General features: G+C 40.7%; 1 protein-coding gene and 1 long non-coding RNA gene across 18 annotated transcripts in view; one reads left to right on the plus strand and one right to left on the minus strand.

Moving 5' to 3' along the window:
• Positions 1-2,382, minus strand: part of LOC309332617 — a 36,484-nt gene extending 34,102 nt beyond the window's left edge. For both annotated transcript variants that reach the window (XR_014152248.1, XR_014152249.1), the window contains exon 1: positions 2,203-2,382. This is a non-coding gene — a long non-coding RNA (uncharacterized lncRNA). The remainder of the gene's footprint in view (positions 1-2,202) is intronic.
• The window catches only part of NRG1 (neuregulin 1), a 512,253-nt gene that overhangs the window by 473,234 nt on the left and 11,397 nt on the right, over positions 1-27,622 (plus strand). For 10 of the 16 annotated variants that reach the window (XM_081845046.1, XM_081845057.1, XM_081845054.1 and 7 more), the window contains 5 exons: positions 13,070-13,196; positions 16,231-16,289; positions 22,121-22,144; positions 24,602-24,637; positions 27,253-27,355. In XM_081845046.1, coding sequence (XP_081701172.1) covers positions 13,070-13,196; positions 16,231-16,289; positions 22,121-22,144; positions 24,602-24,637; positions 27,253-27,355 — 349 coding nt within the window. Of the gene's footprint in view, positions 1-13,069; positions 13,197-15,652; positions 15,721-16,230; positions 16,290-22,120; positions 22,145-24,601; positions 24,638-27,252; positions 27,356-27,622 lie in introns of those variants that run through there. The other 6 variants (XM_081845058.1, XM_081845056.1, XM_081845051.1 and 3 more) reach the window with 5 other exon arrangements.

Genomic DNA, 27,622 nt, shown 5'->3' on the forward strand with positions numbered 1-27,622 from the left:
CTGGGTTATTTTGAGGGCATAGGAATTCGTTCATTTCCCCCCAAAAAATATAGTCCAGCCCGCCCCGCCCCCCCAGGTCTGAGGGACAGTGGACCGGCCTCCCTGCTGAAACTAGACTCCTGAAGTAGACTCACACATAGTCATTACAACCCACTGGGAGGAGTGCAGAGAGAAGAAACCCCATGGAGCACCTGTTACACCAAAACCAGACGCCCTCATCTGTCCCACCTGTAGTAAAACATGTCTCTCACGTATTGGTCTCTACAGCCACAGCAGGCGCTGTAACTCTCCCAACGGTTTGATCTCGCCCTCAAAGGCACACTCTTCCATTGACAGATGGATGCCAACAGCATATTAATCAGGATCTACCCCTGACCATTCATTCATTCATTAAGCATTTATTGGCGTAACCCCTGACAACTGTCATTCCAGTTCCCTTTTTGTACAACAACTCAGATTCTCCCAAGTGTTCTTTTCTTATCCTATCTGTTGAACAGCTAGCTGACATTTTTGCCGTACTGGTTTAATGCAATGCGTTACTAAATATATGGCATAAAGAAGAAGAAACCCAAGCAAACTAGTGAGGTCCAAACCAAGGCAGCAATGGGGAATTGCTTCCTAGAGCTTATGTCAGCTTCCTCAGGACCAGAGCAGGGGAGGAAAGAGTTAAATTCCTCCTCCACACCTGCTGCCATTCCTATAAATATGAGCCCCCCCCCCCCCGATGCTATTTTGGCCTTTAATCGATATGACAAAAGACGCTGAATATGCAATAGTTTTGTTTGCATTATTGGGGCTATATTCTAGTACAATATTCTGAGGCTGAGTTTCCCTAAGTTAGGTGTCCAGAACTCTGGCACCTGTTTCCCCATTTAGGTTTTTGTATATCCAGTGTAAGTAGCACTGAACCCATCCCTTTTGGCAGGACATTTCTGCTTCAGTTTTGGATTCTGCTAATAAATATGAGTTTTGACTGTCTTAAATTCATGCTGTTTTGGCTCTTATGGCAAACTGAGAAATTTGTGCGCTCTAGGCAGTTAAAAAAAACATTTTGGAGTTAGAGTACTCAGAATGATTTATCCAAATATGAGTACAGTGGTACCTTGGTTTAAGAACAGCTTAGTTTATGAGCAGCTTGGATTAAGAACGCTGCAAACCCGGAAGTAGGTGTTTTGGTTTGTGAACTTTGCCTTCGAAGTAGAACACGTTCCACTTCCTGGAGTGCCCCGCTGCTATGGGAAAGCATCCCTTGGTTTAAGAACACTTTGGTTTAAGAACGGACTTCTAGAACGGATTAAGTTGATAAACCAAGGTACCACTGTATTTCTCTTCTTACGGAGAGATAAATGTATGCTTATTATCCTTCCAATTTTCTTTTCCCCTCCTATGGTACTGCCACCCATCACATACAACATATAAAAAACTATTATTATATCACACTGTTGTTCTCTTTGAAGATGTAAATTGTGATTTTAGGTACAGTTGACCATCAAATAATTTTAGTAATAGAATAATTTCTATATTCATTTCTTAGAACATGATACAAAATCTGGAGATGATTGGTTTTGTTTTTTAACCAAGTGAAATGATCTATGTCCAGCTATAGGAGAGAAAAAATGTTTCTCTTTTCTGCTCTGTTTGACCTTGTTAGAATTAGGCTTTTTAAGACTCGAGAGATAAGATTTGATTCCGTTCAGAATCTGTAAAGGATGTCTTGTCTGATGTAGTAGTAGTGTGTGTGGTTTAAATAAATAAAAGACAAGGGTCTTTTCTGAACAGTCATTTTATAAATGTACACTTGTTTCTCATTTGTTATTACTGTATTGGCCCGAATATAAGCCGCACCCGAATATAAGCTGCATCTTTAAAACTGGAGTTGGGGGAAGAGAAAAAAATCCCGAATATAAGCCACTCCATTCCTCGCTGCTCATGGCTGCATACTGTGGGGTGTGAGCTGCACTGCGTTGCTGGCAGCCTTCCCCCTTCCTTGCTCTCTCCCTTCCTGGCCTTGGGGGAGAGGAAGGGGGACTGCGTGTGGGGCGGGCACCACTTTGCCCCGCTCCTGGCGCTGTTTGCCCTGCGCTCCTGGCTGCATACTGTAAGGTCGATGTGGTGTTTGCCCGTTCCTTTGAAAATGTTTGAACAGGGGGAGGGAAAGGGTTAAAAATATAGACCAATAGGAAAGCCAGAGGTGGAGCCTACCTGATTATAAAAGGGCTTACCCCAAGGTTTGAGTTAGTTGGTTGGTTTTAGTGAGTTGGTTGGTTGGGAAAGGCAGTTGGAGAAGCAGTTGGCAGGCAGTTGGAAATAGAGAGACAGGGCAGTGGGTTCTTGAGTGAGGGGAGGTAGAAGAGATAGAGAGAGGAAAATAAGACTAAGAAAGTAAAGGGTAACAACATTTGGAATGCTGTTAAAGTTTGTGTGTGTCTGAAATAAGCTACACTCTTCTTTATTAACTTGAGAACCTGACTGAGACTGAAGTGATTTTACCGGGGAGGACCTGGTTGGTAGCAGCCGATTAGTGGTGTACGGGTCAATAGTCCGTGAGACGACCGGGGGCTCCGTACGAATGCCACAGTTACGAATATATGTTGCACTTTAACTTTTCACAATTGGAATTTGGGGGAGAGGGAGGCTTACATTCAGGCCAATACGGTATGTAGTACAGTGGTACCTCGGGTTATATACGTTTCAGGTTACATACGCTTCAGGTTACAGACTCCGCTAACCCAGAAATAGTACCTCAGGTTAAGAACTTTGCTTCAGGATGAGAACAGAAATCGTGCTCTGGTGGTGCTGCAGCAGCAGGAGGCCCCATTAACTAAAGTGGTGCTTCAGGTTAAGAACAGTTTCAGGTTAAGAACGGACCTCCAGAACGAAATAAGTACTTAACCCGAGGTACCACTGTACTAAGAGTCTTCTTTCAGTATTGCAGTTCTGTTGAAATGGAAGTATGAAAATCTTTCTAGACCCCATTGTCATGGTCAGACCATTTCCTGGTGAGACTTAGGCTTGCAGCTGCTTCTGCTCTTCCTGGGTAGTTAAAATGGTTTGTCTCTGAAGGTTGATGGAATCTGATAGATTCTTTAGGGTCTTTGGGGAGTTTCCAGCTAGCATGGCAGGCACTCTATCAAAGCCCTAGTTACTCTGTAGAATATAGAAATGATTCCAGTTGTTTCACAATTACTTGCAAGTGCTCCCACACACAGTGCACAGAGTCTTGCTCCTAATTTACTAGAGAGCTGGGGGCATTGAAGCAGATAGGGAAATGGCTTGAATCCAAGTGGCAGAAAATATCATGCTGGCAGAAACACAAGTAAGAGCAAATTGCAATCACGCCTACTGTGTGCCACCGATGGCAGAAAATCAATATTTAGCCTCACCATGGCACCTTCAGGAGATAGTCAGGTGGGTCTTTTCTCTGTGATTCAGGACCTATTTGGTCTTGTTTTAGTCTGTTTTTATACCGATTTTTAAAAATTGTTGCTTCTATCTTCTTGTAAACTGACTGGAGAACCGTCTGGTTGAAGCTTGGTATGTACAGTGGTACCTCAGGTTAAGAACTTAATTCATTCCGGAGGTCCGTTCTTAACCGGAAACTGTTCTTAACCTGAAGCACCACTTTAGCTAATGGGGCCTCCAGCTGCCGCTGCGCCGCCAGAGCACAATTTCTTGTTCTCATACTGAAGCAAAGTTCTTAAAACTGAGGTAATATTTCTGGGTTAGCGGAGTCTGTAACCTGAGGTACCACTGTACATGCATAGGATAGATAAGACTGTCTTGCGGTGCCAGCTCACGGATGCTTGAAAATGGAACAGAAGCATTCCAGCAGCAATGCAGTATCACAAATCGTTTTTTTCCACAGAGCTTTTTTTTATGTTGTGCATAAGGATAGTCTGGTTTTCCTTATATTGGGATATTATTATTGTTATTATTATTATTATTATTAATTAATTAAAAATAATAATTTATTAATAATAATAATTTATTTGTATCCCGCCCTCCCCGGCCAAAGCCGGGCTCAGAACAGGTAACAACCGGTAAAAATAGCACAGTGTACCTAAAATTGTACAGCCTATTAATTAAAATACATTCTAGAATCAATTCAGAATCAAATTAGTGGCAACCATTGGGTTAGAGTTCTATGAAGATTACAGAAGGAGAGAGGGGATCAGACTGTGTCTTGGCCAAAGGCCTGGTGGAACAGCTCCATCTTGCAGGCCCTGCAGAAAGATGTCAAGTCCCGCAGGGCCCTAGTCTCTTGTGACAGAGTGTTCCACCAGGTTGGAGCTGCAGCCGAAAAAGCCCTGGCCCTAGTTGAGGCCAGCCTAATCTCTCTGTGGCCTGGGACCTTCAGGATGTTTTTATTTGCAGACCGTAACTTCCTCTGTGGGACATACCAGGAGAGGCGGTCCCGTAGGTACGAGGGTCCTAAGCCGTATAGGGCTTTAAAGGTTAAAACCAGCACCTTAAACCTGATCTTGTACTCCACCGGGAGCCAGTGCAGCTGGTATAGCACCGGGTGAATGTGATCCTGCTTTTCTGCTTATAGGCTCTTAAAACGTTTTAACCACATAGATGTGGCAGTTGTAATAGTCTCCTAAGCATGTTGGATTGCTCACTGCCCTCCAAAGACCCTGATTATATTCTTAATGAAGCTAGTGAATACCATTTATTTTAGTGAACATAAAAACAAAATCCAGATGTTAGGGAAAGCTTTACGGTTGCCTTTTTATCATGATGATTCTGTTTTCATATGTAAAATATTTACTGATAAAATTGTATATTTTATTTATTTCGGGTGTTCAGCTGCCCTTAGGAGTATTTAAGTTATGAGGACATACATTTTTTAGAATAATAATATTAATAATAAATGCATTATTTTAGTCTTTGGCTGCAGTGCCCCATTGAGTTCAGTGAGAGGTCACCATGCATCAAGATGAGGGGTAAACTAGGTTTAAAATATAAGCCTAGAAATAACTAAAATTTCTTGAATGGTTATATGCCTCAGATTACATTCGAGACTTCAGAATTGCTTCTTCCACACTAACTTCAGAGTAGCATTAAGAATGAAGGCCTGAATCTGCTTCCCTCTTTCTTTTTAACCATGTTGATTAGAACGAAAGCCTGCTGGAAGGAATAGTAGTAGTAAAAATAAAAAAATTCCTTCCAGTAGCACCTTAAAGACCAACTAAGTAAGTTCTAGGTATGAGCTTTCGTGTGCATGCACACTTCTTCAGATACACTGAAACAGAAGTCACCAGACCCTTCTATATAGTGAGAAGGTGGGGAGGGGTATTACTCAGAAGGGTGGTGGGATTGGGTGATTGGCAGATAGCTGTGATGAGCCTGTTGACGACTCTTAACGACTGCAATAGGACTTACAGGAAAAAGCAAGGGGTGAGAAGGTGAAAAATGGCTTTGTCATGTATAATGAGATAAGAATCCAATGTCTTTGTTCAGAGCAGGTCTCTCCATGGTTTTAAGTTTGGTAATAAGTTGCAATTCAGCAGCTGGTAGGTGCTACTGGAAGGAATTTTTTTATTTTGACTATGGCAGACCAACACAGCTACCTATCTGTAACTACTAGTAGTAAAATAGTGATACAGATGTGGCTGCTATCCAGTAAAGATAAGCACCACTTTTTCCATTTTCCATTTTCCTTGCTGCTCACATTTGGTAATAATAATAATAATAATAATAATAATAATAATAATAATAATAATAATATATTTATACCCTGCCCATCTGGCTGGGTTTCCCCAGCCGCTCTGGGCGGCTTCGAACAAAAGATTAAAAATACATTAAAACATTAGTCATTAAAAACTTCCTTAAACAGGGCTGCCTTCAGATGTCTTCTAAATGTCAGATAGCTGTTTATTTCTTTGACATCTGATAGGAGGGCGTTCCACAGGGCAGGCGCCACTACCAAGAAGGCCCTCTGCCTGGTTTCCTGTAACTTCACTTCTCGCAGTGAGGGAACCGCCAGAAGGCCCTCGGTGCTGGACCTCAGTGTCCGAGTTGAATGATAGGGATGGAGACGCTCCTTCAGGTATACTAGGTTGAGGCCGTTTAGGGCTTTAAAGGTCAGCACCAACACTTTGAATTATGCTCGGAAATGCAGATCTCTCAGGACCGTTGTTATGTGGTCTCGGTGGCCTCTCCCAGTCACCAGTCTAGCTGCTGCATTCTGGATTAATTGTAGTTTCCGGGTCACCTTCAAAGGTCGACCCATGTAGAGCGTGTTGCAGTAGTCAAAGAGAGAGATAACTAGAGCATGCACCACTCTGGCGAGACAGTCTGCGGGCAAGTAGGGTCTCAGCCTGCATACCAGATGGAACTGGTAGACAGCTGCCCTGGACACAGAATTGACCTGTGCCTCTATGGACAGCTGTGAGTCCAAAATGACTCCCAGGCTGCACACCTGGTCCTTCAGGGGCACAGTTGCCCCATTCAGGACCAGGAAGTCCCCCACACCCGCCTGCCCCCTGTCCCCCCAAAACAGTACTTCTGTCTTAGGATTCAACCTCAAACATTGCTCAACTTCCTTTCAAAACAGCCTCTGCTCCATTATCTGCTCCCTCTCATCTCAAAAGTCAACACAACCCAAATGTTTCTGGTCGTGCTGCCTGCACCATAAATTAACCTAGCCGGCCTCTTCTGCAAGTTTAGATGCTTTGCAGAGCCAGCACAGCTGCCAACTGGGTCAGTCTCAAGTCTATCAGTGAGAAGGCAATCTGGCACACAAAACCAAAGTGTTTGTCTTTTGTATTTCCTTTTCTTTTTTCAGCTTGAACTCTGAAAGGAAATCAGTCCTGACTTTTGAGTCATGTACTGTAATAAGACACATGAAATTGTTTCAACAAGTTTACATGCCCTTGCTTTTTCCTGAAGTGTCTATCTTCCAGCCCCAGTGGTTTCCTGTTTTCCTTAGGAGTTGAATGGAATCTTTAAAGAGATACGTCTAGTGTTCATATTCTAAAACTGTATTGTAAAGCTGTGGAAATATTATCCCAGTTCAATAATCGGTTTCTTTAGGACTAAGTAATAGGGGTTGATCTTTTTCCAAAGGTAAACGTGGCAGAACAGCAGATGTGAATTTTACTTTTGTAGACTAGTTTCTACATTCACACACCTCCCATCTAGGCATCTAAGCAGCATGAGCACAGAAAGCACACATTACACACTTGCAAAAATACTCAAGAAGGATATGAAGTAGGGGTGTGTGGTCCAGGGAGAATCTCAAGGTCCAGTTAGAAGGAAGTGGAGGGCTGCAGTTGGCCATTGGCTCTGAGGTTCCCCACACCTGTCCTAGATAACCAACACTAATAGTTAATGGCATAAGCTGTACTTCATACCCACGCAGAGCTCCTTAACCAAGCTGAAATAATGTGCCACTATCTCTGTGCTAGGGACGCAGGTGGCACTGTGGGTTAAACCACAGAGCCTAGGACTTGCCGATCAGAAGGTCGGCGGTTCGAATCCCCGCGACAGGGTGAGCTCCCGTTGCTCAGTCCCTGCTTCTGCCCACCTAGCAGTTTGAAAGCACGTCAAAGTGCAAGTAGGTAAATAGGTACCGCTCCGGCAGAAAGGTAAACGGCGTTTCCGTGCGCTGCTCTGGTTCGCCAGAAGCAGCTTAGTCATGCTGGCCACATGACCCAGAAGCTGTCTGCTGACAAACGCCGGCTCCCTTGGCCAGTAAAGCGAGATGAGCGCCGCAACCCCAGAGTCGGCCACGACTGGACCTAATGGTCAGGGGTCCCTTTACCTTTACCTTTTTATCTCTGTGCTAAAAACATCTATGGTGGTTGAGGAGCCCTTTGCAGTGGGGTTACTGTTTTCATGCTAAGGAATTAACAGGTGACTCCCACCCATCTTAACTTGATTCAAAATGGTTTCTTAGTGTTTTTTCCCATTTTCTAGAAAATTGGCAGTTCCCAAGGTTCTATATATATCGCTTCTTGAAAGAATCAAAGTAGTGAAGGCCAATCCATTTCACGGTGGTTTGTCCAGAAAGCCAATTATATATGGATTCTGTCGCACAATGGTTTACTCTGCGATTTAGGAAGCTGTTAAATGAGAGACGTTGGGGAGAAAGGAAGCCTATGGAAATACGGTGTCACGATTTCTCATTATGTTATTCTCCTCCTCTTACTGCTTCCTTGCATCTCTGCCTGCACCTCTTGAAGTGGAGTAAGTTACAGCGAGGCATCTGCTGACAGCAATGACAGCAGTACTTATTCACAGAAACGTGTGATAGAGTGAGCTCTTTCTTCTTCCAGTCATCTCTTTTTTTGCCAAAGGAGACACCCTTGTCTACTTACAATTCAGCAAAGGAGTCTTGTTCATGACCCATAAGTTCTGAGACTGGCACATTTTCTCTTCACTGAGCAATGACATCGTACCTTGTGGGTCTGATCATGTATCCACTTGAAATTACACCTGACATCGGCAGAAACCCTATTAAAATACGTACAAGTCTATCTTGTACTTGAGTTCACACAGATCTAAAGGTAGCCTAGGGAACATGGGGCTTTTAAAAAAAGATTAAGGCTGTATAAAAGATACTCAAAAGGTACTTGTAAGCTTTAGCGGTGGAGTGTGGTTTGTTTTGGGGTTTTTTAAAGAGAAAGAATATAGAATGTATTTCCCTAAGTTAAGGCACAAAAAGGTCAACAATGCTTCAGGTAAGCAAAACTTTACCTTGTGTGTTTGTTTGTTTTTTGTTTTTTTTTTGCAGAGAATGTATTATGATGAATTATTAAATTGGTTTTATTCGGAAAGTTGTTAGGTGCTCTGTTAAAGGCAGAGGTAAAGAAATATTTAGAAGAATAGATGAATTATTATTCTCTGACATGAGAGCTCTTTTTATTTCCTTTCGGTAAAGTACAAATCCTTATGGGATTTTCTGGCTGCCTTAAAACATTATACTTTTAAAATCCAAAAAGAGAGAGAAAGAGCTGAGTAAAAGTAAAATCGTTGCTTGTGACATTTCATTGTGCGACACTTGAGACAACTAGTTAGTAATTCTGTATTTCTAAATATTTAGAACTTAAGTTTTCTTCCTTTGGAGTGAATATGACTGCCTTGCATAGATTCATGGGAAATAATAGCCAAGACTATTGATCTAAAGTCAAGATCAGTGCTATTTACTCAATTCCTGTTTGGAGTGAAATTATTTGTTCTAATTTAGAAGGATGTTTTTTATCACTTTGTCTCAGTATTGTTACATTGATTCTGTTTTGGGCTTGTTAGCAGTTGAAGTCAGACTAATGCGGTCAAAGGAATCAGCATTAAGGGGGTATTAGTAAATTTTTAAAAAAAGAATTGCATAGAGGTGATGCATTGATGTTACGTAGAAGGATTTCTGCTTTATTAGCCATGTTAGAAAGTATTGAACTTGATAATGAATCAGAGTTGGTGCAGATTAATTTAGGTGCATGCAGCACATGTCTGTGAAGGATTTAAGTCTGAAGACAACAAGGCAGACACTTAGCACAGGTTTACACTATAAACTTGCATAGATTTCATACCACTTTAACAAACACGGCTTCTCCCAAATATCGTGGGAATTGTACTTTGGTGGGGATGCTGAAAATTCTCTGGTGGAGGCCCTTGGCTTGCATCACAGTTCCCAGGATTCCCTAAAGAGGGGGAATGACTGTTAAACCAGCTTTGTCTGCAGTCTAGATTTGTCCACAAGTTTGTATCAGCTAAGAGCTAATTGTTACTCTGAAACTCCCAGGGTGATCAGTTCTGATCTCACAGCTGCTGGAAGAAAAAGTGCAAAGCAAGAAGGCCGCAGCAATTATAGATAGCTTTAGGCATGACTCCTCTACAACCATCCTTGTAATTCAATTTAAAGCATTCCATTAGCCATTGTGGCAGTAATAAGCTTTGTCTGCAGGAGCTCAAGCAGACAATATTGCTTTTCTTTTTCAAATTAATGCATTCACTTTCTGAACTGCAGGGCGTCTCCAGAGTAATAGTCTGCTTTCAGGAGGAAACATTTTAGAGGGTTAAAGTGGGAGGAGTGGGAAATGGAATTCACATGTGATTCTAGGTAAGCATATGCAATAAATATTTTGACATGCTCAAACTTCTTAACACAGCCTGTGGATTATTAAACCAATGTCTAAGTAAAAGGAGAAAGAAGATTATATTAGGAGAGATTACTTTCCAACCTGGAGTTACTTAACAACATCTCTTCCACATATTGAAGATAAGATGTGGAGTTCCTTAGAGGACATTGAGTCAGGGAAGACCTCCTGGAGCCTCTCCCTCCTAAGGACTTAACCATATGCTTGCTGAGCGATTCTGCAGAACTACGCAGAAGCAATGCCAGCCCCCAGATTGCTAAACCTTGGAAATCAGTAGTCCAGTGATCTGGAGAATTGGCAAACGCCTTGGAATTGGGAGCAGAGCAACTAGCAGTTCACATATGAGATAGAGACAGGGAGCTGATATTGCGAATAACGGCTCTCCTACTACCTGTTATATCTCTCTTGTGTGGTGGGTGCCATCTAGACATTATCCTAGCCATGGGGGAGCCACCTATCTATGAACAATTCCTTCTGCTTTCCTGGAAAGACATTTCAGTGTCCCAGCCACATGGAACAAGTCAGATCACCCAAGTCTTTTGTGTGGGATTGGCACGTAAACTTACATTCTCCAAGCTACATGGAAGTTCCTCATTGTGAAGCAGCTCCCACCTAGCTAAGAGAACACTGAACAAGCACCAGTGTTGAGATCATACATGTGTGAGCGCTTTGAAGGTCAGTTATAAAAGTAATGGTTATAGCATTGGTGGTATTATTAGCTTCCTTCCCAGGTGACCCTCTTATAGCATTATAAAAATTATTAGAGGCCTCATGCAAAATATTCAGCTATACATTAGTTTCAACCATCTTCACTTCTGTTTCTTCCTTTTCCTTCACCAGCCTTTTCTGCCTGCTTTGCCCCTCTATAAAATTGTCTTATACAATGGCAGCAAAGCTATTCCTATTTACTCAGAAGTGCATATGTTCAGTGGAGCATACTTCCAAGGCAGTGTGCATAGGATTGCAGACTCAACCAAATTCTTCATTGGAGTGCTGGCGATGTATTTTCCACACTGTAGTGTCTGACAATAGCAAAATAATTGCAGTGAACATATTTGCAGGATTACCAACATAAGTCTGTATTTGGTTATTTCCTTACAAACGGTGAAATGTATGTGAGGCCAAGAGGTTGCCAGGCTATTAAAGTCCTGTTCTGGTTCCGCATGAGAACCAATGGAGCAAGGCAGCACCAAGGAGAGCTCCTAGTGAACAATTTGCCCCCAGAAGAGTTGGAAATGAACCGAGGCCTGTTTCAAAACTAGGGTATCTTGAAGGGCCAACCTGTCAGCCTGAAAATGGACAGTTCTCCTATATTCAAGGCCTTTTTGCCTTCAGGGCTGAACTGGTGAGGTGGTGAGGCACTTGAACCAAGGGGAAGAGGACTTTGAGCCTCCTCATTCTAGTTCTGTGTGCCAGGGAGTTGTGACATCAGATTCAGTTGGTTCCTGAAAGTGTCCTTTCATACTGCATCACGGTGTGGTATGCTGGTTTGACATCAGCTGATAGGAAGAGCCTACAGAATGTGGTGAATACAGCACTTTTTAACAATAAAATGTAAATTGAAATTCAAAGGTGGACAAACTACCCCAGAAGGTGCATGATGTGTCCATAAGATATTATGGGCTGTCCCGTGAATCCGCTGGATGAAATAGCGGAAGAACGTTGCCTCAGGAGAGTGTGGAAAATTCTCAGAGATGATTCACACCCTGGCTGGCACTTTCTTGATCTCCTGCCCTCAGGCAGAAGATATAGAAGCATAATTAGTCGCGCCAACAGGGTAAAGAACAGCTTCTATCTGTGGACTGTTAGGCTGCTGAATGAAAAGATAACAACAGGGCAACTGACTTTCGGGTTTGGTGGGTGTGCGTCAGTAAATGAGGGGAATTAAGACTAAGAGAGCTGACGGGGGGATGCTCGTGTAATCTCACTGTATACAAGTTGTACAAGTGACAATAAAGTATTTTAATATTCCTGCTTGGCAGTCTATAGTTCAGTGGATCACCAGCAAGTTCTCAGGCTGGTTCCCTAGCCAGGGACACCATAGTCTCCAGTTTAATGCCCTGGTCACTGATAGATCCAGGATCAGGATAGTGTTTGGGGTTTTTGTTTTGTTTTTGTGGGGTTTTTTTTTGGGGGGTGCAAAGAAAGGAGTCATGCAAGATACCATGGGCTCATCTACACTCATTGTTTATAGTATTTAAAATGTGTTATTAAAATGTGACACCAGAAGGCGCTGTAGAGCAGTGAGCCTTCGGCAATAAAAATGCATTGAGCGTTTTATAACATTATTTTTAATGATGTTTTACAGATCATTGTAGACCCAGCCCATGTGTAATAGAACTCTATGGCTTTACATTGTATATACATTTGCAAATTTGTACATGCAAAGCAGAGTTTACCAATTATTTTAATTTCGCTGTTAATTATAGCTGAACTATAGTATGATATAGTTCATCTTTTCTTTAAACATTCCCAGCTGGAGTGCTTTCCTTTTGGGCTTTTAAAACCAATGCAGTGCACCATTGGGTGTGTTTTGTGTGCCCGAGCTGCCCCACTCTCCTCAAGAGAGTGAGATGGGGATTCATTTAAACACACAGGTGATGACTGACTGCAACTTCTCTCCCAATCATTTTCGCCTTCTGCAGAACTCATGGAGGTGAACTTAGCTGGAAGAAAGATTTGATCACACCACTTCCTCTTTCTTTGTGACTGGTGCAGTTCTATATTTAAACACAGGGCAAGGTGACACGATTGTAACGTGTACAGCGGGTGTAAGTGAGGATGTAGAGATCATAGGAGTACCCAAAAATATTCTGGACAGGCTCATAGTTGTTTTTCTTTGTAATCAAGAAGCTGAATGTTTGTTGCAGTAATATTTCAAACACTAAAATGGAAATGCTGTCATTCTAGTTTGACGCTGTTCTATAAAATGTGCAACAATATTAACATCCCCCCTGTGTTTATTCTAGCCACATCTACATCTACCACTGGGACAAGTCATCTCACAAAGTGTGGTGTGAATAAGAAAGACTTCTGTGTAAATGGAGGCGAGTGCTTCATGGTCAAAGATCTCCCAAATCCACGATATTTGTGCAGGTAAAAAAACCAAAAACTTTTCTTTAGTAGAGTTGTAGCATCTATTGGCAAACGCTTTTTCTGTGTTACCTGGTAAATTGTTTAACAGGAATAATTTACTTCACAAATGAACAGCAGAGTCACTGCATTTATTTAACCTCCAAAACACATTGTATTATGGTCTGGTTCCCAGAGTCACCTCAACAATTTACTAATATTAACCTTAGATCTATTGTTAGATCCAGGGTTGGTTTGGCAACAATCATGTGCATTATTGGGAGTGATGTATGTAAGTGTGACACTTACATAAAAGGTTTTAAATGCAATTGCTACTGAAATGAAGCAACGTTTAATAAATCAGAAGGTGTAAAATACAAGATCTGTTTTGCTTCCTTTTTAAACTAACTAACCAGTACACTGTCAGCAGGAACACCTTTCAATCTTTAAGAAATGCATGCTCTTTTTAGTTTTATGGCCATCCATATTAGCATTTAATGACAGAGCTGACCGAAAACGGTTTAACTGATAATGAATTCTTATCAGACATATTATACCTGTCCTGTAATAAACACAATTAAAGTTCATCCCAAAACCAACATAAACAATACTTAGAAGAAAATTAAAATGTATCTAATCATATTCCTTAAAAGATGGCCTTTAAAAAATGGAAGTCTGCAAGCAAAGTATTATCTCATTAGCTGAAATCAATATATGAAATTCACATCCACTGCTCCTTCCTACCCCTTGGCCACATCGTCCCCTTAATGTTACCAGGTCACAGTGCTGCAGTGATATTGGCAGATTTCCTAGTCAAATTATAGATTTCTCTTCAGAAAGGGGAGGATTTGGATTAGCATTATATGTAAAGATATCTGTGAATCTGAGAGTGAAAACCCTGCCAAATGCATCTGATTAAAGATATGAGGACTGAGGAACAAAACTGATACTGCTATGTCAGTGTATTATGTCCAGCCAACCAGAAGATGTGGATGATCCTTTCCTAAAACAGGTTACAAAACTTTCACAGAGAAGAGTCATAGTATTACCGGGGTATTTCAACCACCCTGACATCTGATATCAGTCAAGTTCTGCTAAGAATGAACTATCCAATAGAGTCTTGCCTTGCCTTGCTGACAACTTCGTATTTCAGAAAGTGGAAAGAGTAACAAGGGAGTCTGCAATCCTGGATTTAATCCTGATGAACAGGGGAGAACTGGTTGATGAATTGAGAGCAGGGGAAACTCTGAGGGAAAGTGACCGTATCATCTTGGAATTCATAAGGTGAAGGGAGGTGAAAAATGAGCATATGTGGACATCTTCCGTGGACTTTGGGAAAGCCCATTTCAAATGGCTCAGAGAAAAGCTGGGCAGGGTTTCATGACTAGAAATACTTGAATGAGGAAATAGTTCAAAGGGGATGAGAGATTCTGAAAAGTAAATTGTGGAAGGCACTATCACAAACTGTTCCATTGAGAAGGAAAAATGGAAGACAGTTAAAGAAGCCTGTGATTCCTCACAGGGTGCTCTTCAACAAGAGACTTAAAGGGGGCATTTGTGGAAGATAGCAAGAGGAACAGATCACCAAATATGAGTGCACTGGAGTAGGCTGAAGGTCTAAATATGGTGTCAGGAATACTAAAGCTCAGAATTAGCTAAGGCTTGCAGGGGATGGGGGGGAAAAACAGCAACCAACTCGCTTATGTTTGGAGCAAGAAAAAGAATATGGAAGGACTGCAGCTTGAGGAAGATGGCCTGAGAGATGGCAGAACTACTTGAATGTCTATTTTGCCTCAGTCATTTCCTGCAGTGGGAATTCTACCTAGGAAAAGTAGAACAAATGATAAAAGGAGAAACTATATTAATAATTCCAACATACAAACTATCAAAACCTATCATATTCATTAATTTCCCCCTTTCCCCCCCCTCAAACCCTCCCCCCCAAGACTTCCCTCAACTCCTCTCTCTGATTTCTGAGCACATGTTATTCTCTGCATGTTATCAAATTGTACATATCCTTACGTTAACTATCTATCATGTTATCCTGGGGCAAAGTTCTTAACATGGAGCAACCACTTCCTGGTTAGCAGAGTCTGTAACCCGAAGTGTCTGTAATCTGAGGTACCACTGTATAAGCTTTCATGTGCATGCACACTTCTTCAGAAGTGTGCATGCACACTTTTTCTTCTTTGTTCATGCATGCACACAAAAGCTTATACCCAGAACAAACTTAGCTGGTCTCTAAGGTGCTACTGGACAATTTTTTAATTTATTTCGACTTCTTCAGACCAACACAGCTACCTACCTGAATATAGAGTATAAAACAGACTTGGATATTTTGTCTTTTTCCATTATTATTTTTTCCCTCCCAGAGGTCTTTGCGAGGAGTTTTCATGTTCCATAGGAAACAGAGTAGCATTCTCTCTGTTTTTCTGGGTTTTGCTGTTTTTTCAATCGCTGATCACATTTTTGCCCTTTAGGTGCCTACACGGATACACTGGGAAAAGATGTGCTGAAGTTCTGCCCATGAGAAGCCAGTACCCAGAAAGTATGTTGTAAAATAATGTGAAATCTGCTTTCTCCTCCAACTGCAGCAGTCAAAATCAGTGTCACTTGGTGTTTTCATCCTTCAGTTTGAACTGGGCTCTGTTTCTTCTGCCTTGGGCTGTACATTGTCATATGTACATTATAAATCAGTGCAATGTTTTTTCAATGCATTTTTTTTTTCATTATTAAAACTGCAAGCTATCCTATATGTCTCCTGAAACTTTGACCTAAAAGGAAAGCTTGCTGGTGTGTACTGATCTCATTTTGCCGTAAAACAAAAGTGATGTTTACATTTGGAGTGTTGTACTCTCGTGTTATATTTCTCTAAAGTTCACCTCAGTTCACTTCACTTTTGAGCTTTGATGGCAGTGATAAACAGAATCGGTTGCTGGAGATGAACACACCAAGTTCAGGCCACACACACACTAAAGAAGCTTCTCTCTTAGCGTGTATTCACCTCTTCTCTTTTTCTCTGTTTTCTCTACCTTTTTGTTTTTGTTTTTACTCTCAGGTGCCCAAATGAATTTACTGGTGATCGCTGTCAAAACTACGTAATGGCAAGCTTCTACAGTACGTCCACTTCCTTTCTGTCTCTGCTTGAATAGGAGCATGCTCAGTTGGTGCTGCTTTTCTTATCGCTTCATCTTTCCTCAGATTTTTTTATCTGTTAACTAAACGGATTACACAAACTCTGGTGTAGGTTGCCTCTGCCTTGTTTGCATGGAAAAGTGACGGCACAAGGAATTTCAAGAATTCAACTAAGATTTGAGTTGGCAAAATTAGGCAAATTGTAAAGGCACCTCTCTAGTTTTAACAGTTGAACTCAGCCGCTGCAATATGAAGTAAGCCCAAATAATAAATAAAATGTAGCGCTGTGCTAATGGAGTACACCCATATGCCTAAATCCAACACAGAGCTAGGCAAACTTAAGCCAACCAAAACCAGTGACCTTGAGCAAATTAGATTTCAACCATAGTAGTTATCCAAACAATAACCATACTGTAGCAAGCATGTTTTGAAAGGTGAATTTAGGTGGTCCGATTTTATCAGCCATGACCATGTGAAAAAGCATGTAAGGTGAGATATATAAAGAAGGCTTTCACTGGTGGTATCAATAAATATTTTATATCATACTAGTCTTTATTTTCAAAGGGTGTTTAGTTGCAAATAATGTATTTTAAAAAATATGAAAATATGAAGAGCTCTGTGGTGTCCCTCAAAATCTCACTAAGCATTTAAAGTACCTCCTTAGATGCCAGACAGTTTTTTATCCTAATGAGGATAAAAACAAGTAAAAACACCCTCATAAAAAGCTGAGACTGAGAAAACCCCTTGAATGTCAATAGAAATATAATTTCATATGTTCTTACAAATACTGTATCCACTCATGGAATGAGTGTCCTGTGTTTGTGCTAAGTTGTACAGTTTTTTTTCTAAAACTAACTAGAAAAGATGGAACCAATCAATATACTGTATGCTAGTTCAGTTTAATTTCCATTAGTGTACAGCCTGCACTGGACATACAGTTCCATCTTCCTCATCTATGAACAAAAAATGTATATGAATAATCTACAGTAACCCTCCTAAGCCTTACCTCTCCCATATTTCAAGTTTTCTGTTGGGAATGGAGGGAGTTAGATTCCACACTGGCCAAATGTTTATCTTAAGTACTAAAAAGCTCATTTGTATAGACTCTATGTCACAGTGCTTTAAAAGTTTTTTTGACAATCGTATTCCCCAAATAATATGAAACTATTTTCTAATTTATTTTCTATTGCTCTTCTTTTTTTAAAAAAAAAAAAAAGTATTTTTGATGGTCAAGAATATATGAAAACATAATATTAAAATGGAGTTGTTTGCCTAGTTAGATTAAAAGATTGAATATTTTATGCATTTGCTGCATTTTATGTGTTAGCCATTAAAATACAGTATTTTTCACTCTATAAGACACACCAGACCACAAGATGCACCTAGTTTTTAGAGAAAGAAAACAAGAAAAAAAAATATTCTGAATCTCAGAAGCCAGAACAGCAAGAGGGATCGCTGCGCAGTGAAAGCAGCAATCCCTCTTGCTGTTCTGGCTTCTGGGATAGCTGTGCAGCCTGCATTCCCTCCATAACACGCACACACATTTCCCCTTACTTTTTAGGAGGGAAAAAATTAGTCTTATAGAGCAAAAAATACGGTAATTGATTTTGACTTGTGTTGCTTTCCCAAAATATAGACCTAAATAGTTCTACTTAGGTCTTCCCATAGACCATTACATCTTTTGAATTCCAGATTACCGTTACTGTGGACAACAACGAACAATGCCCACTCACTTGCACCACAGAAATCCTCTTGCCAAACAGAACCCCTGATTTGTCTTCTTTTTACCCGACTCCCATCACCTGCATATCCCTCAAAATCTTCTCCAGAGATCCTCAGTCCTCCAGAGCAATTTATTAATTTGTTAAATTGCTTTACTGCCATTCATCTGAAAATCACAGGGGCGGTTCACAACATAAAAATACAAAATGAGAACACAAAATACATAATAATAAAACAACCAATAATCCCTCTTCCCCAAACACATTTTAAAAGGCTATCGACTGTTAATCAGCCAAAGGCCTGGTTACAGAGAAAAGTTTTTGCCTGGTGCCTAAAGATATGTAATGAAGGCTCCAGGTCAGCCTCTTTGGGGGAGGAGACAAAAGAGAACCCCCTGTCACATGAGGGGGGTCACTTGCTCATGCGACATGGGATTCCACCCTTTATATTTACATAGAATGCATGCACCACACAACTTTCTTGATATTGCTTTGTAATACAAACATACATTTCCTTTTTGTATGTTACAGTGATTCTCATAGTGAAATCCTCCCACTATAAAACACATGGTGGTCAACACTGACCCATTTTGAGGGATATACAGTACCACGTTTTGGATTTGTGTGCCTAAGATGCTCTGCTATGAAATATCTTAAGATATTTTCAAAGCCGCACCTACTCATACTTCTTAGCTCCCTCAACTTCTGAGGAGCTTGAGCAATCAGAGAACCATAGAATATTAGAGCTGTAAGAGACCCCAACCCCCTGCAATGCAGAAATCTCAACTAAAGCATAATTAAGAAACAAATTTATAACAAGAACTAAAAAGTGCACTATATTACTATAAACTGCAAAGGGCAGAGCCCAGAGTGAGTATTAACTGAGCATACAGCCAATCCATATTCTCTATATTTTTGTTCAACCTAATGTAGTTCAGATATGGATATTAAATGGAGATGGATGCCATTAATGTGCTAGATGCTCTGTCTTCAACTGGATTGAAAATATATGAATAGCAATTTTTATTTTGTTGGCATAGAGAATCCCATCATCAGTGTTAACCAGGCATGAATCCAAAACCCATGGCCAGAGAGCCAGCAAAACTATGAACATGTTGATCATTATTTGGTTTAAATTTACATAATTTTGGAATATGAAACAGGGCTTGTTTCAAAAAGAGGCAGCGCTTTGTTGCAAGTGTCTTAAATATTGCATTTGACATTCGAAGTTAAGACTTCATTATGTTAAATATGAACGTACATAGATGGTATTATACCAGTCTTTCCTAGTTTTAATCATAGCTGGATTATTATCATCTTCATTTATTATAATTATCCTTATTATCACAATCAATATGATTGAAAGCTGTTGGACAGTGAGCCATCACCACATGGGCACAGCTGACCTCAGGAACAGATAGTTGCATGTGTGCTGCCAGAAAAGTGCAAAAAAATGCTCAGTTGAATCTACATTCAACTCTCTTATGCATTGGCTGCTGTACCCTTGTGGTGATGGATTTTGTTAACTGTATTTAAAGTTATGTTTTGTTGCTAACATATCACAAATGATGAAATACTAAGAGAACAATAGCAGAGTAAATTAGAATACATATATAACAAAGCACGGCTGTCTGAGTTATTTTTTAAAAAATCAGGGGAATGTTACCATGAATATCAAATAACAATTGGAGTGATACACATATTATTCTGGAGTCAGAATGAGCGATGCATGTTTCCTTTGCATGCTTTTTGGCCAAGGTTTACGTGCCAGAATATATTTTCTTTAAGTACCGATCTCCCGTTGAATTATTTCAAATAGAAGCTGTCTGAAATGAGTTACTTTCACTGGAATTAATTTCCATTCGGACTGCCCACCTTGTCTACAAACTAGTGTAAATGCAGCAATATATACGCATGAGCATGTCACTAATTCTATTGACGACTCAACCAAGCTTTCTATGCAACTAATATATATTGTTAGTAGTGTTCATGTAGGCATGTAATACTGGCTCTGTAGGGGAAAATCTCTGAATTCAGATTCGTTTAACCCTCTGAATTCAGATTCGTTACTGATTGCTGGGAGGGCAAATTCTCCCGCCGCCCCTGCCCCCCCTTACCATGTATAATTTTTTACCTTAGGTTTCTAAAACAGAGTAAATAAATGTTGGTCTTATTTAAATACAGAGGGACAGAAAAGGTGGTTGTTTTTAAAGATGTAGAGAGGGGATCCAGAGGTAAGCAGAGTAGTAACATTATGGTGCAGGAAATAAGGATTAAATATAATATGGGCAACCATATGTTTTATAAAAAATCTCTTGTGCACGCTACACACACATGTAACTCCCACTATTGTTGGTCTTCCAGACCTAGCAGCCTGTCGAAGAAAGTGTTTTTTTTTTTTCTTAAAAAATGTTTAGGGGTACTCTCCTTTTCCTACTCATATTGAAATACTGCCCCTCAATGAGACCAAACTTAGATTCACAAAATGTTTAGGGGTATGTGTATCTGCATACCCCCAGAATAAAGCTCTGGTCAAAGACAATTTCAAAGGATCCTGTAATGGTTCTAGGGGGTTGCTCGTGCGTAAGTTGGCGCCACACCTGGCTGGGTTGCCTGGGTGAACCTTTTCCGTCCGGACAGCCACTCACTCGTGGCTGTCTCAATCGCTGGCAGAATCCGTCAGTGGGCGTTTCTTGAACTTCTTCCAGCAAAGAAGTTCTTTGATGCCCAGTCTCCTCCTACTCTCCCTGCGCGGAAGTCTTCTGTGCAGGGAGGGTGTGGGCAGCGGAGGACCCGTGCTCTCCCCGCTGGTCTCCAGCGAGGAGTCATGGAGCCACCTCGCCGATTCCCCCATCTGCCCCCCTCCTCCACCGGTGCTACGCTGCTTTCCTTCCCCAGCGGATGGGCTGCCTCTCTCCCTACTGGGACCCTCTCCGGCATCCCTCTGGAGCCCTCCCTCCTCCTCTGGCTCCGATGGCAGTTCCCTGACAGATCCATATAAACTAACACCATGGGTACTATTATTTAAGTGTTGCTTCATTGATTAGTCAGAGTACCAGTGTGAGAGACTTAGGCACTCCAAAATTTGCCGCGTCTAATCCGGCCCCAAACTTTATTTTTCTGCTCCAAACCCCTATGTTACTGGAGATACATTCTTTCTTATTTCCAGTTTATAATAAAATGTAAAGAACACAGGAAAATGAGTTGTATCCCCAGTAATTTTCAGCACAGTCAAAATGTTCTGGTGCCATAATGTTTTGCAATGAGGAATGCTGTTTTAAAATGAGATCCTAGCAACTCTATTCCTTTTCAAGCAGTTTCCTCCGTTCCTAATTCCTCTTCTGAGACTTCCATCCCAGACGATAAGATAAAGTAGTGTTTTTCACATTTGTGCCTTTAAAATATAAATCTACCTAGTTGATCAGCATGTGAAACCAATTAGCTCCACAAGGCAATGGACAAAAAAAGATGGCACTTTCCCTTCAGACATAAGCACTGTCAAAATATAACTTGGTTCTGTTTTAACTAATAAACTCCCTGGGTTCAATTTATCACTCTGTATAATAGACTGAAAGTCAATTTGATACAGCCCAGCATAAGAGGGGAAATATAGAAATATACGTAGGAAGATGTTGCCCTGCTAGGGTCACTATTTTAAATGCCCACTATGAGTTACAGGCCTACAGACTAGCGAATTTCACATACAGATGTTTTTAGATCCACATGTTGGGCAAATGCTACAATAGCCAGGCGTTACAACAAACAGTTCAAACAGTCCGTCACCATGATATATCAGAAATATATTTAAGGGTTCGCATAAACTGGTGCATTCACCATGTTCTTCCATATTATATACAGATGCCAGAGTGTATTTGCTGTAAACTATCATTTCACAAATGGACACAAGAGCCTGCCAAAGCTTACATGAACTCTGCCATATTAACCTCATGCCATTTGTCCTGTCTCCGTGTGCAAACACCAAATAGATATAATATCCATGTGTAACTTGTTTTTTTTCAGTACAGTGTATTGCTCTTTTCTGAAACTATTTTCCTTTTTCTTTCTTTTTATGTCAACTTTCTGCATTGGCAGAGCATCTTGGGATTGAATTTATGGGTATGAACCAATCATTCCTTTTAGCTTGCAGATTTTAGACCCTGAGAGATTGAAAACCTTTTTATTTCCCCCCCTCCCTTCAATTCCTAACCAACTTCCTTATGCTTTAGAAGGGATCATACAGCTATAACAGTTTTTGCCAGCTCCCTATCTGCACTTAACATAAACATGTATAAACTGTGGATTATGCTTGAGGTGGCCATAAAAGACTGGGAATTTACTTTTCCTGTTCAAATTCTTGGCTAACTTGCTTTTGCTACAATCTAGTATTGCTGCTGTCCTGTCTTGGAAGCACCTGCCAAATTTCCATCTGTCACAAAGAAAGAATGGCCATTGTGTAGAATGGCAGAATTACTGTGCTCCTATTTAGGACATAGGAAACCTATTTTGCTAGGGAAAACTTGAAGCTTGCACCATTCTACCACCACAAATCCTGCTGAAGTGAATGTTTTACTAGAGGATTTGAGGATTGCAGATTGAAGCACTTGTGGACTTGACTTCTTCCATGTATTCAGCGAGCGTGGGCAGTGCCTAGCATGTGAAGCAAAACCAGGTAAAACAGAGGCAATGTAAGGCAAAGCACAGGGAAAGTGTAGCAGGCCTATAGCAAGAAACATCTGCAGCAGTTTTAGTACAGACCAAAGACCTCTACTTGAATCCTTTTCACATGATTTGCTGTGACCTATTGCTTTGCAAGGGGCACGGGTGGCGCTGTGGGTTAAACCACAGAGCCTAGGACTTGCCAATCAGAAGGTCGGAGGTTCGAATCCCCGCAACAGGGTGAGCTCCCGTTGCTCAGTCCCAGCTCCTGCCAACTTAGCAGTTCGAAAGCACATCAAGTGCAAGTAGATAAATAGGTACCGCTCCGGTGGGAAGGTAAACTGTGTTTCTGTGTGCTGCTCTGGTTCGCCAGAAGTGGCTTAGTCATGCTGCACACATGACCCGGAAGCTGTACACCGGCTCCCTCGGCCAATATAGTGAGATGAGCGCCGCAACCCCAGAGTCAGCCACGACTGGACCTAATGGTCAGGGGTCCCTTTACCTTTACCTATTGCTTTGCAAAAGGCTTTTTGAAGGATATGTTTGCTATCCTTTGGTCCCATATTTTTCCAACTGCTTGGTGACTGTGCACAAACAGCCTACCTGACATTCTTCTTGCTCCACGTTGGGACCCTCTGTGGGCTCAGATCCTAATGTCATTAAAAGAGACAATGTTCTGCACTGCTTGTGTTTCTGAGCACCAGCCCAAAATATAATATTGGAAGCACAACGCTTAAAGAGAAGTCCAGATCACTGGAGCATGCAAACCACAGGAGAGATTATTTGTAGCAGGAAAGGACGCACCTGATTGATGATTTTTAAAGTAGGATAAGAACAATAAAAAGCCTTACACTGGCCACACCCAGTGTAATAATAATAATAATAATAATAATAATAATAATAATAATAACGCTGCAGGAGGAATTTTCAGCAGAGTGCTAATCAGATGCAGCAGAATGTAGATGAGGTCCATCTGTTCCTCATTATTTCCAGCTGGGTGATGTGTATTCAGATATACATCCCCATCCAAAGTCGTCTGCAATTAACCTGTAACACGTACAGCTGGACTGGGGGCAAGTATGCCTTCTTCCCTCATGGCACCCACTCCCTCGCACAGATGATTGAACCCTTTTAGAAAGAGGCACTAAATCACCAAAAAGTGGGGATGTGGTTTTATGGAGGGTTTGCAAATGTTTCCTCCATTTTGGCACCAAGAGAGAGTGGGCAGGTGTGAGAACGAGCTGCATGATTATAAACTTGGAAACTGTTGAGGACGTTGCAAGAGTGAGGAAGTGAAAGGACAAGGAAGGGGAGCGCAGGTCCACCAGGAAGGTCGTTTGTAACACATTTCTTCAGATTACTGGCTTTTAAGTAATAATAAAAGCTTTCCAGAAAATATCACAAGAAGATACACAGTTCACCACACGTAGCATGTTGTATGCCTTGAGAACGCCACACAGACTGAGAGGCTTCTTGTTAATAAGACAGAGGCTGACTCGAAACGGTAGTGAAACGGTTTACGTTTTTACAAACGTTTTCTTGTCTCTTCCATAGTCACGGCCATGTTATATCTTGAGCTGGACACAGGATTGCCACCAAAGCCAGCATTCCCGTGAAGTAGCCTCTGCATGTAGTAATATCTAGGAGTACTTGCCACATGGCAGTTCTGCATCCTGCAACACATTATTGCAGGGAGAGATTGCCATAGGAGATGCCATTGGTGATGGTATCCCTGGCATTGGTGTAACCCTAACCCTGGTCTGTCGTGGGCAGGAGGGAGGAGAAAACACTATTTTCACAAGTTAATAACTGATAACTACAACAGAATTCTATGTTAACCCTTTCTGAACTGCACTAATTAACTGGATTGCATTTAGCATGACCTTTCTGTCTCTTGTTGTATTGTAACATTATAAGACTCCAGGTGCTTGGCTGCTCAATCAGTGCTTTCAGGTGAGCATAGGTTAGGAGTTATGCTGTATGTGAAATCCCTTCAAACTCCGCTTCAATCTTATTTTCAAGCATTTTCCTTCACTCTTTTTTCCAGTTATCAAGCATGCTGTGCCAGGCTTATAGTTGACTTCTCAAACTTTTAACTTTCTCTTTCCCTTCAGTTCCTCTCTTTTTCTTCTCTCCCATATATTTGTGATTGCTTCCCTACCTTAACTTCCTTTTCTTGGATTTTTATTTGTATAATCAGTTCAATGTTCTAGTTTTTCTTTTCTCACAAAACTGACCCTTCCTTCCCTCTTTTAATAAGTAGTGCTATTAATTTTTGCCTGAATATGTTCAGAAGCCTGTTAACTGATGTTTACATTGGGATTGGCTTGTAGGAAATAACTCATCCAACAATAGGATGCATTGTGTCATAGAGATGAAAGGTTTTTTTTAATTCCAGTCTTGGTTCATAGTAAATTTCAAGTTGCCCTATTTCTTTGAAGTATGTCTCAGAAACAAACTAGATGATATCCACGAAGTGTGTGTAATGCCTCTCATGGCTTTTTTTTAATTAGAAAAACTATTTTCAGAGGGTTTGTGGTTGTGGGAAGGGAGAGAATATGCCTGTGATCCTCTGTGCAGTCCTCGATGAATAAATCCCATTGAATTGAATTCATTTTAAGGAACGTAAGAGATCACAGCAAAAGGGGCAATACCAAATCTAATAAAAAATAAAGTAGTCTTGCTAGAGAGCCTAGAAATCTCAATTATCCATTAAACATTTTGGTAACTGTTGTTTAATCTATGGTACAAATAAAAGTCCACACAGGCAAAGCCTGAGGATAATAGATAAGTACAAGGGGGGAAAAATCTTCATTTAATCTATTTGTCTCGAAAGAAATGGGCAGAGAAAAAAAGTCACTTAGAAAGATGTGCCATGAAAAACAAAACTATCTATGCAAAAACACCAGTGCACATGTAGAAGCCAAACTACATTTTCCAAAATGCCATGAAAGGAAAGCAAAATTTCTTCCAGGCACAGTCAGCACTTCATGGAAGTTCCTTCCTCCCAAACTGATACACCGCAGCATATCAGCACATGCTGCCAATTATTGGTCAGTGCCCACCATGATGTAATCAAACTATATGCTGGGTCAATGTCTAAGCAAATATTTACGCTCTTAGGAGCAACAGTGACGGCAGAGGTGAAGAATTTTGGAGCTAACAGGCTAGTGCCAGAAAACAGTAACAGATGAAGGCAAAGCAAGTCCTAGCAGATGTCTTATCTGCAAACATACAAAGATCAGCAGACCAGGAAATTGCCAAACACTAACAGACTCTTAAAGCATAAAAGTAGCAGACTTTCAGATTCTGTCCCATTGATGGTAACCTCATTTCCAAAAGAAATTGAAGTTATTTTTTCTTTTCCCCCCCCATTAAATTTAAGCATTTATGTTTATCAGCAGTGCTCCATTCATTCAGGGATATGGAACCTGTGGTTTTCCAGAGGTTGTTGGACTACAACATTCCTGACTGGCTGGACCTGGTGGGAGTTGGGTGTCCTATATCATCCAGAGATCCACAGGTTCCCCATCTCTGCAACTCCTTTCTGGATCCTCACACCTTGGTTGCGTTCATTTTGTTCTATCAGGATGATGTAACATTTTTGCAATTTTGTACTGAAAATACAAACCACAAAAGGAATAGAGGAAACAAAAAGTTCCATGAGCCAGTGTACAGTTAGTATCAATGTTCTAACTGTAACGTTTCCTTTGTTCAACATACAAAATGATGTTTTGCCAAGTGTGACAGACAATGGAATGTGGTGGGGGTGTTTTCCAAACCAAACATTGCTTGCCCTAAGAATTACTTAATAATGATAAAATATCACTTGAGTGAGGTCATTGCGGTGGAACAGATCTTCTTCACGCAACTGTTCTTTTTGCTACAGTTATGACATTTGAGTAAGCACAGCAATATCTATGTGATACAATGCATTGCTGCCTATTGCTGCAGCCACTTTGGGGCCAGTGGAAAGAATTGGGGTTAGCAGATAAACTGCATTAGCAATCCTCTAAAAGTGGTGCAATTTTCACCGGTGGCGTAATTGCAAGCCAAACTCAAAAGTACAATGGTAACTTTTCTCATGTAAAGATTGCTGTGATCTAAGTTAATACCAGAAAAGCAGCAGTGTGTCTTAAAATGCCAAAGAAGAAAGGGGGGAGAAAATTGTTGGGTTCAGGCGAGAGATTGCTGTAAAGCTATCTTCATCCAGCTGTCTTTGCAAAGAGGAAAAACCTGTTTCTACACTACATGCATTGTTGTTATATCAGTGCATTTTATTTTGCGTACTTTTTTGTTTTTCTAAATTTTTATTAAAATTATGTTTAAAAACAGAATTTTTGAACTACAAGTACAAATTAATTTGAATTATATTTATTTTAAACTTCATATTCCTCCATCCCTAGTATTGCATTTGGATCTTAATTTCTAAACTTAAATTTTGTATGGTGATTGTGCCATTGATTTCACTGCGTGAGATTGTAAAATAATTCTTTGTGGCATTGGTTGCTCTGTCTTTTATTATCTAGTGTACATTTTGTAACCTTCTCCTTTTTGCCCCTTTCTAGAAGCTGAGGAACTCTACCAGAAAAGGGTGTTGACCATAACTGGCATCTGCATTGCTCTCCTAGTAGTTGGAATCATGTGTGTTGTGGCCTACTGCAAAACCAAGTAAACTTTCCTCTTCCTTTCTATATTTGTGTTTATCACTGAGGGATCGGGACCCTGTCAAAACAAAAGGCTAAGAAATGTGCTTGCAACTGTTGATGCAAGATTAAGCAGCTAAATAAACTCAATAATTTATTTGCAACCTTATAGTGAAGCTGGAGTGTGCTATATTGTATAATCACAAAAATAAATCCTATGGAGATGACCCCTTAGAAGACTAGTAGTAGTAGTAGTAGTATTAATTATGCCACCCATCTGAATGAGTTGCCC

The sequence above is a fragment of the Podarcis erhardii genome (genome assembly GCF_964252035.2).
Source record: "Podarcis erhardii genome assembly, chromosome: 17".
Lineage (NCBI taxonomy): Eukaryota > Metazoa > Chordata > Lepidosauria > Squamata > Lacertidae > Podarcis > Podarcis erhardii.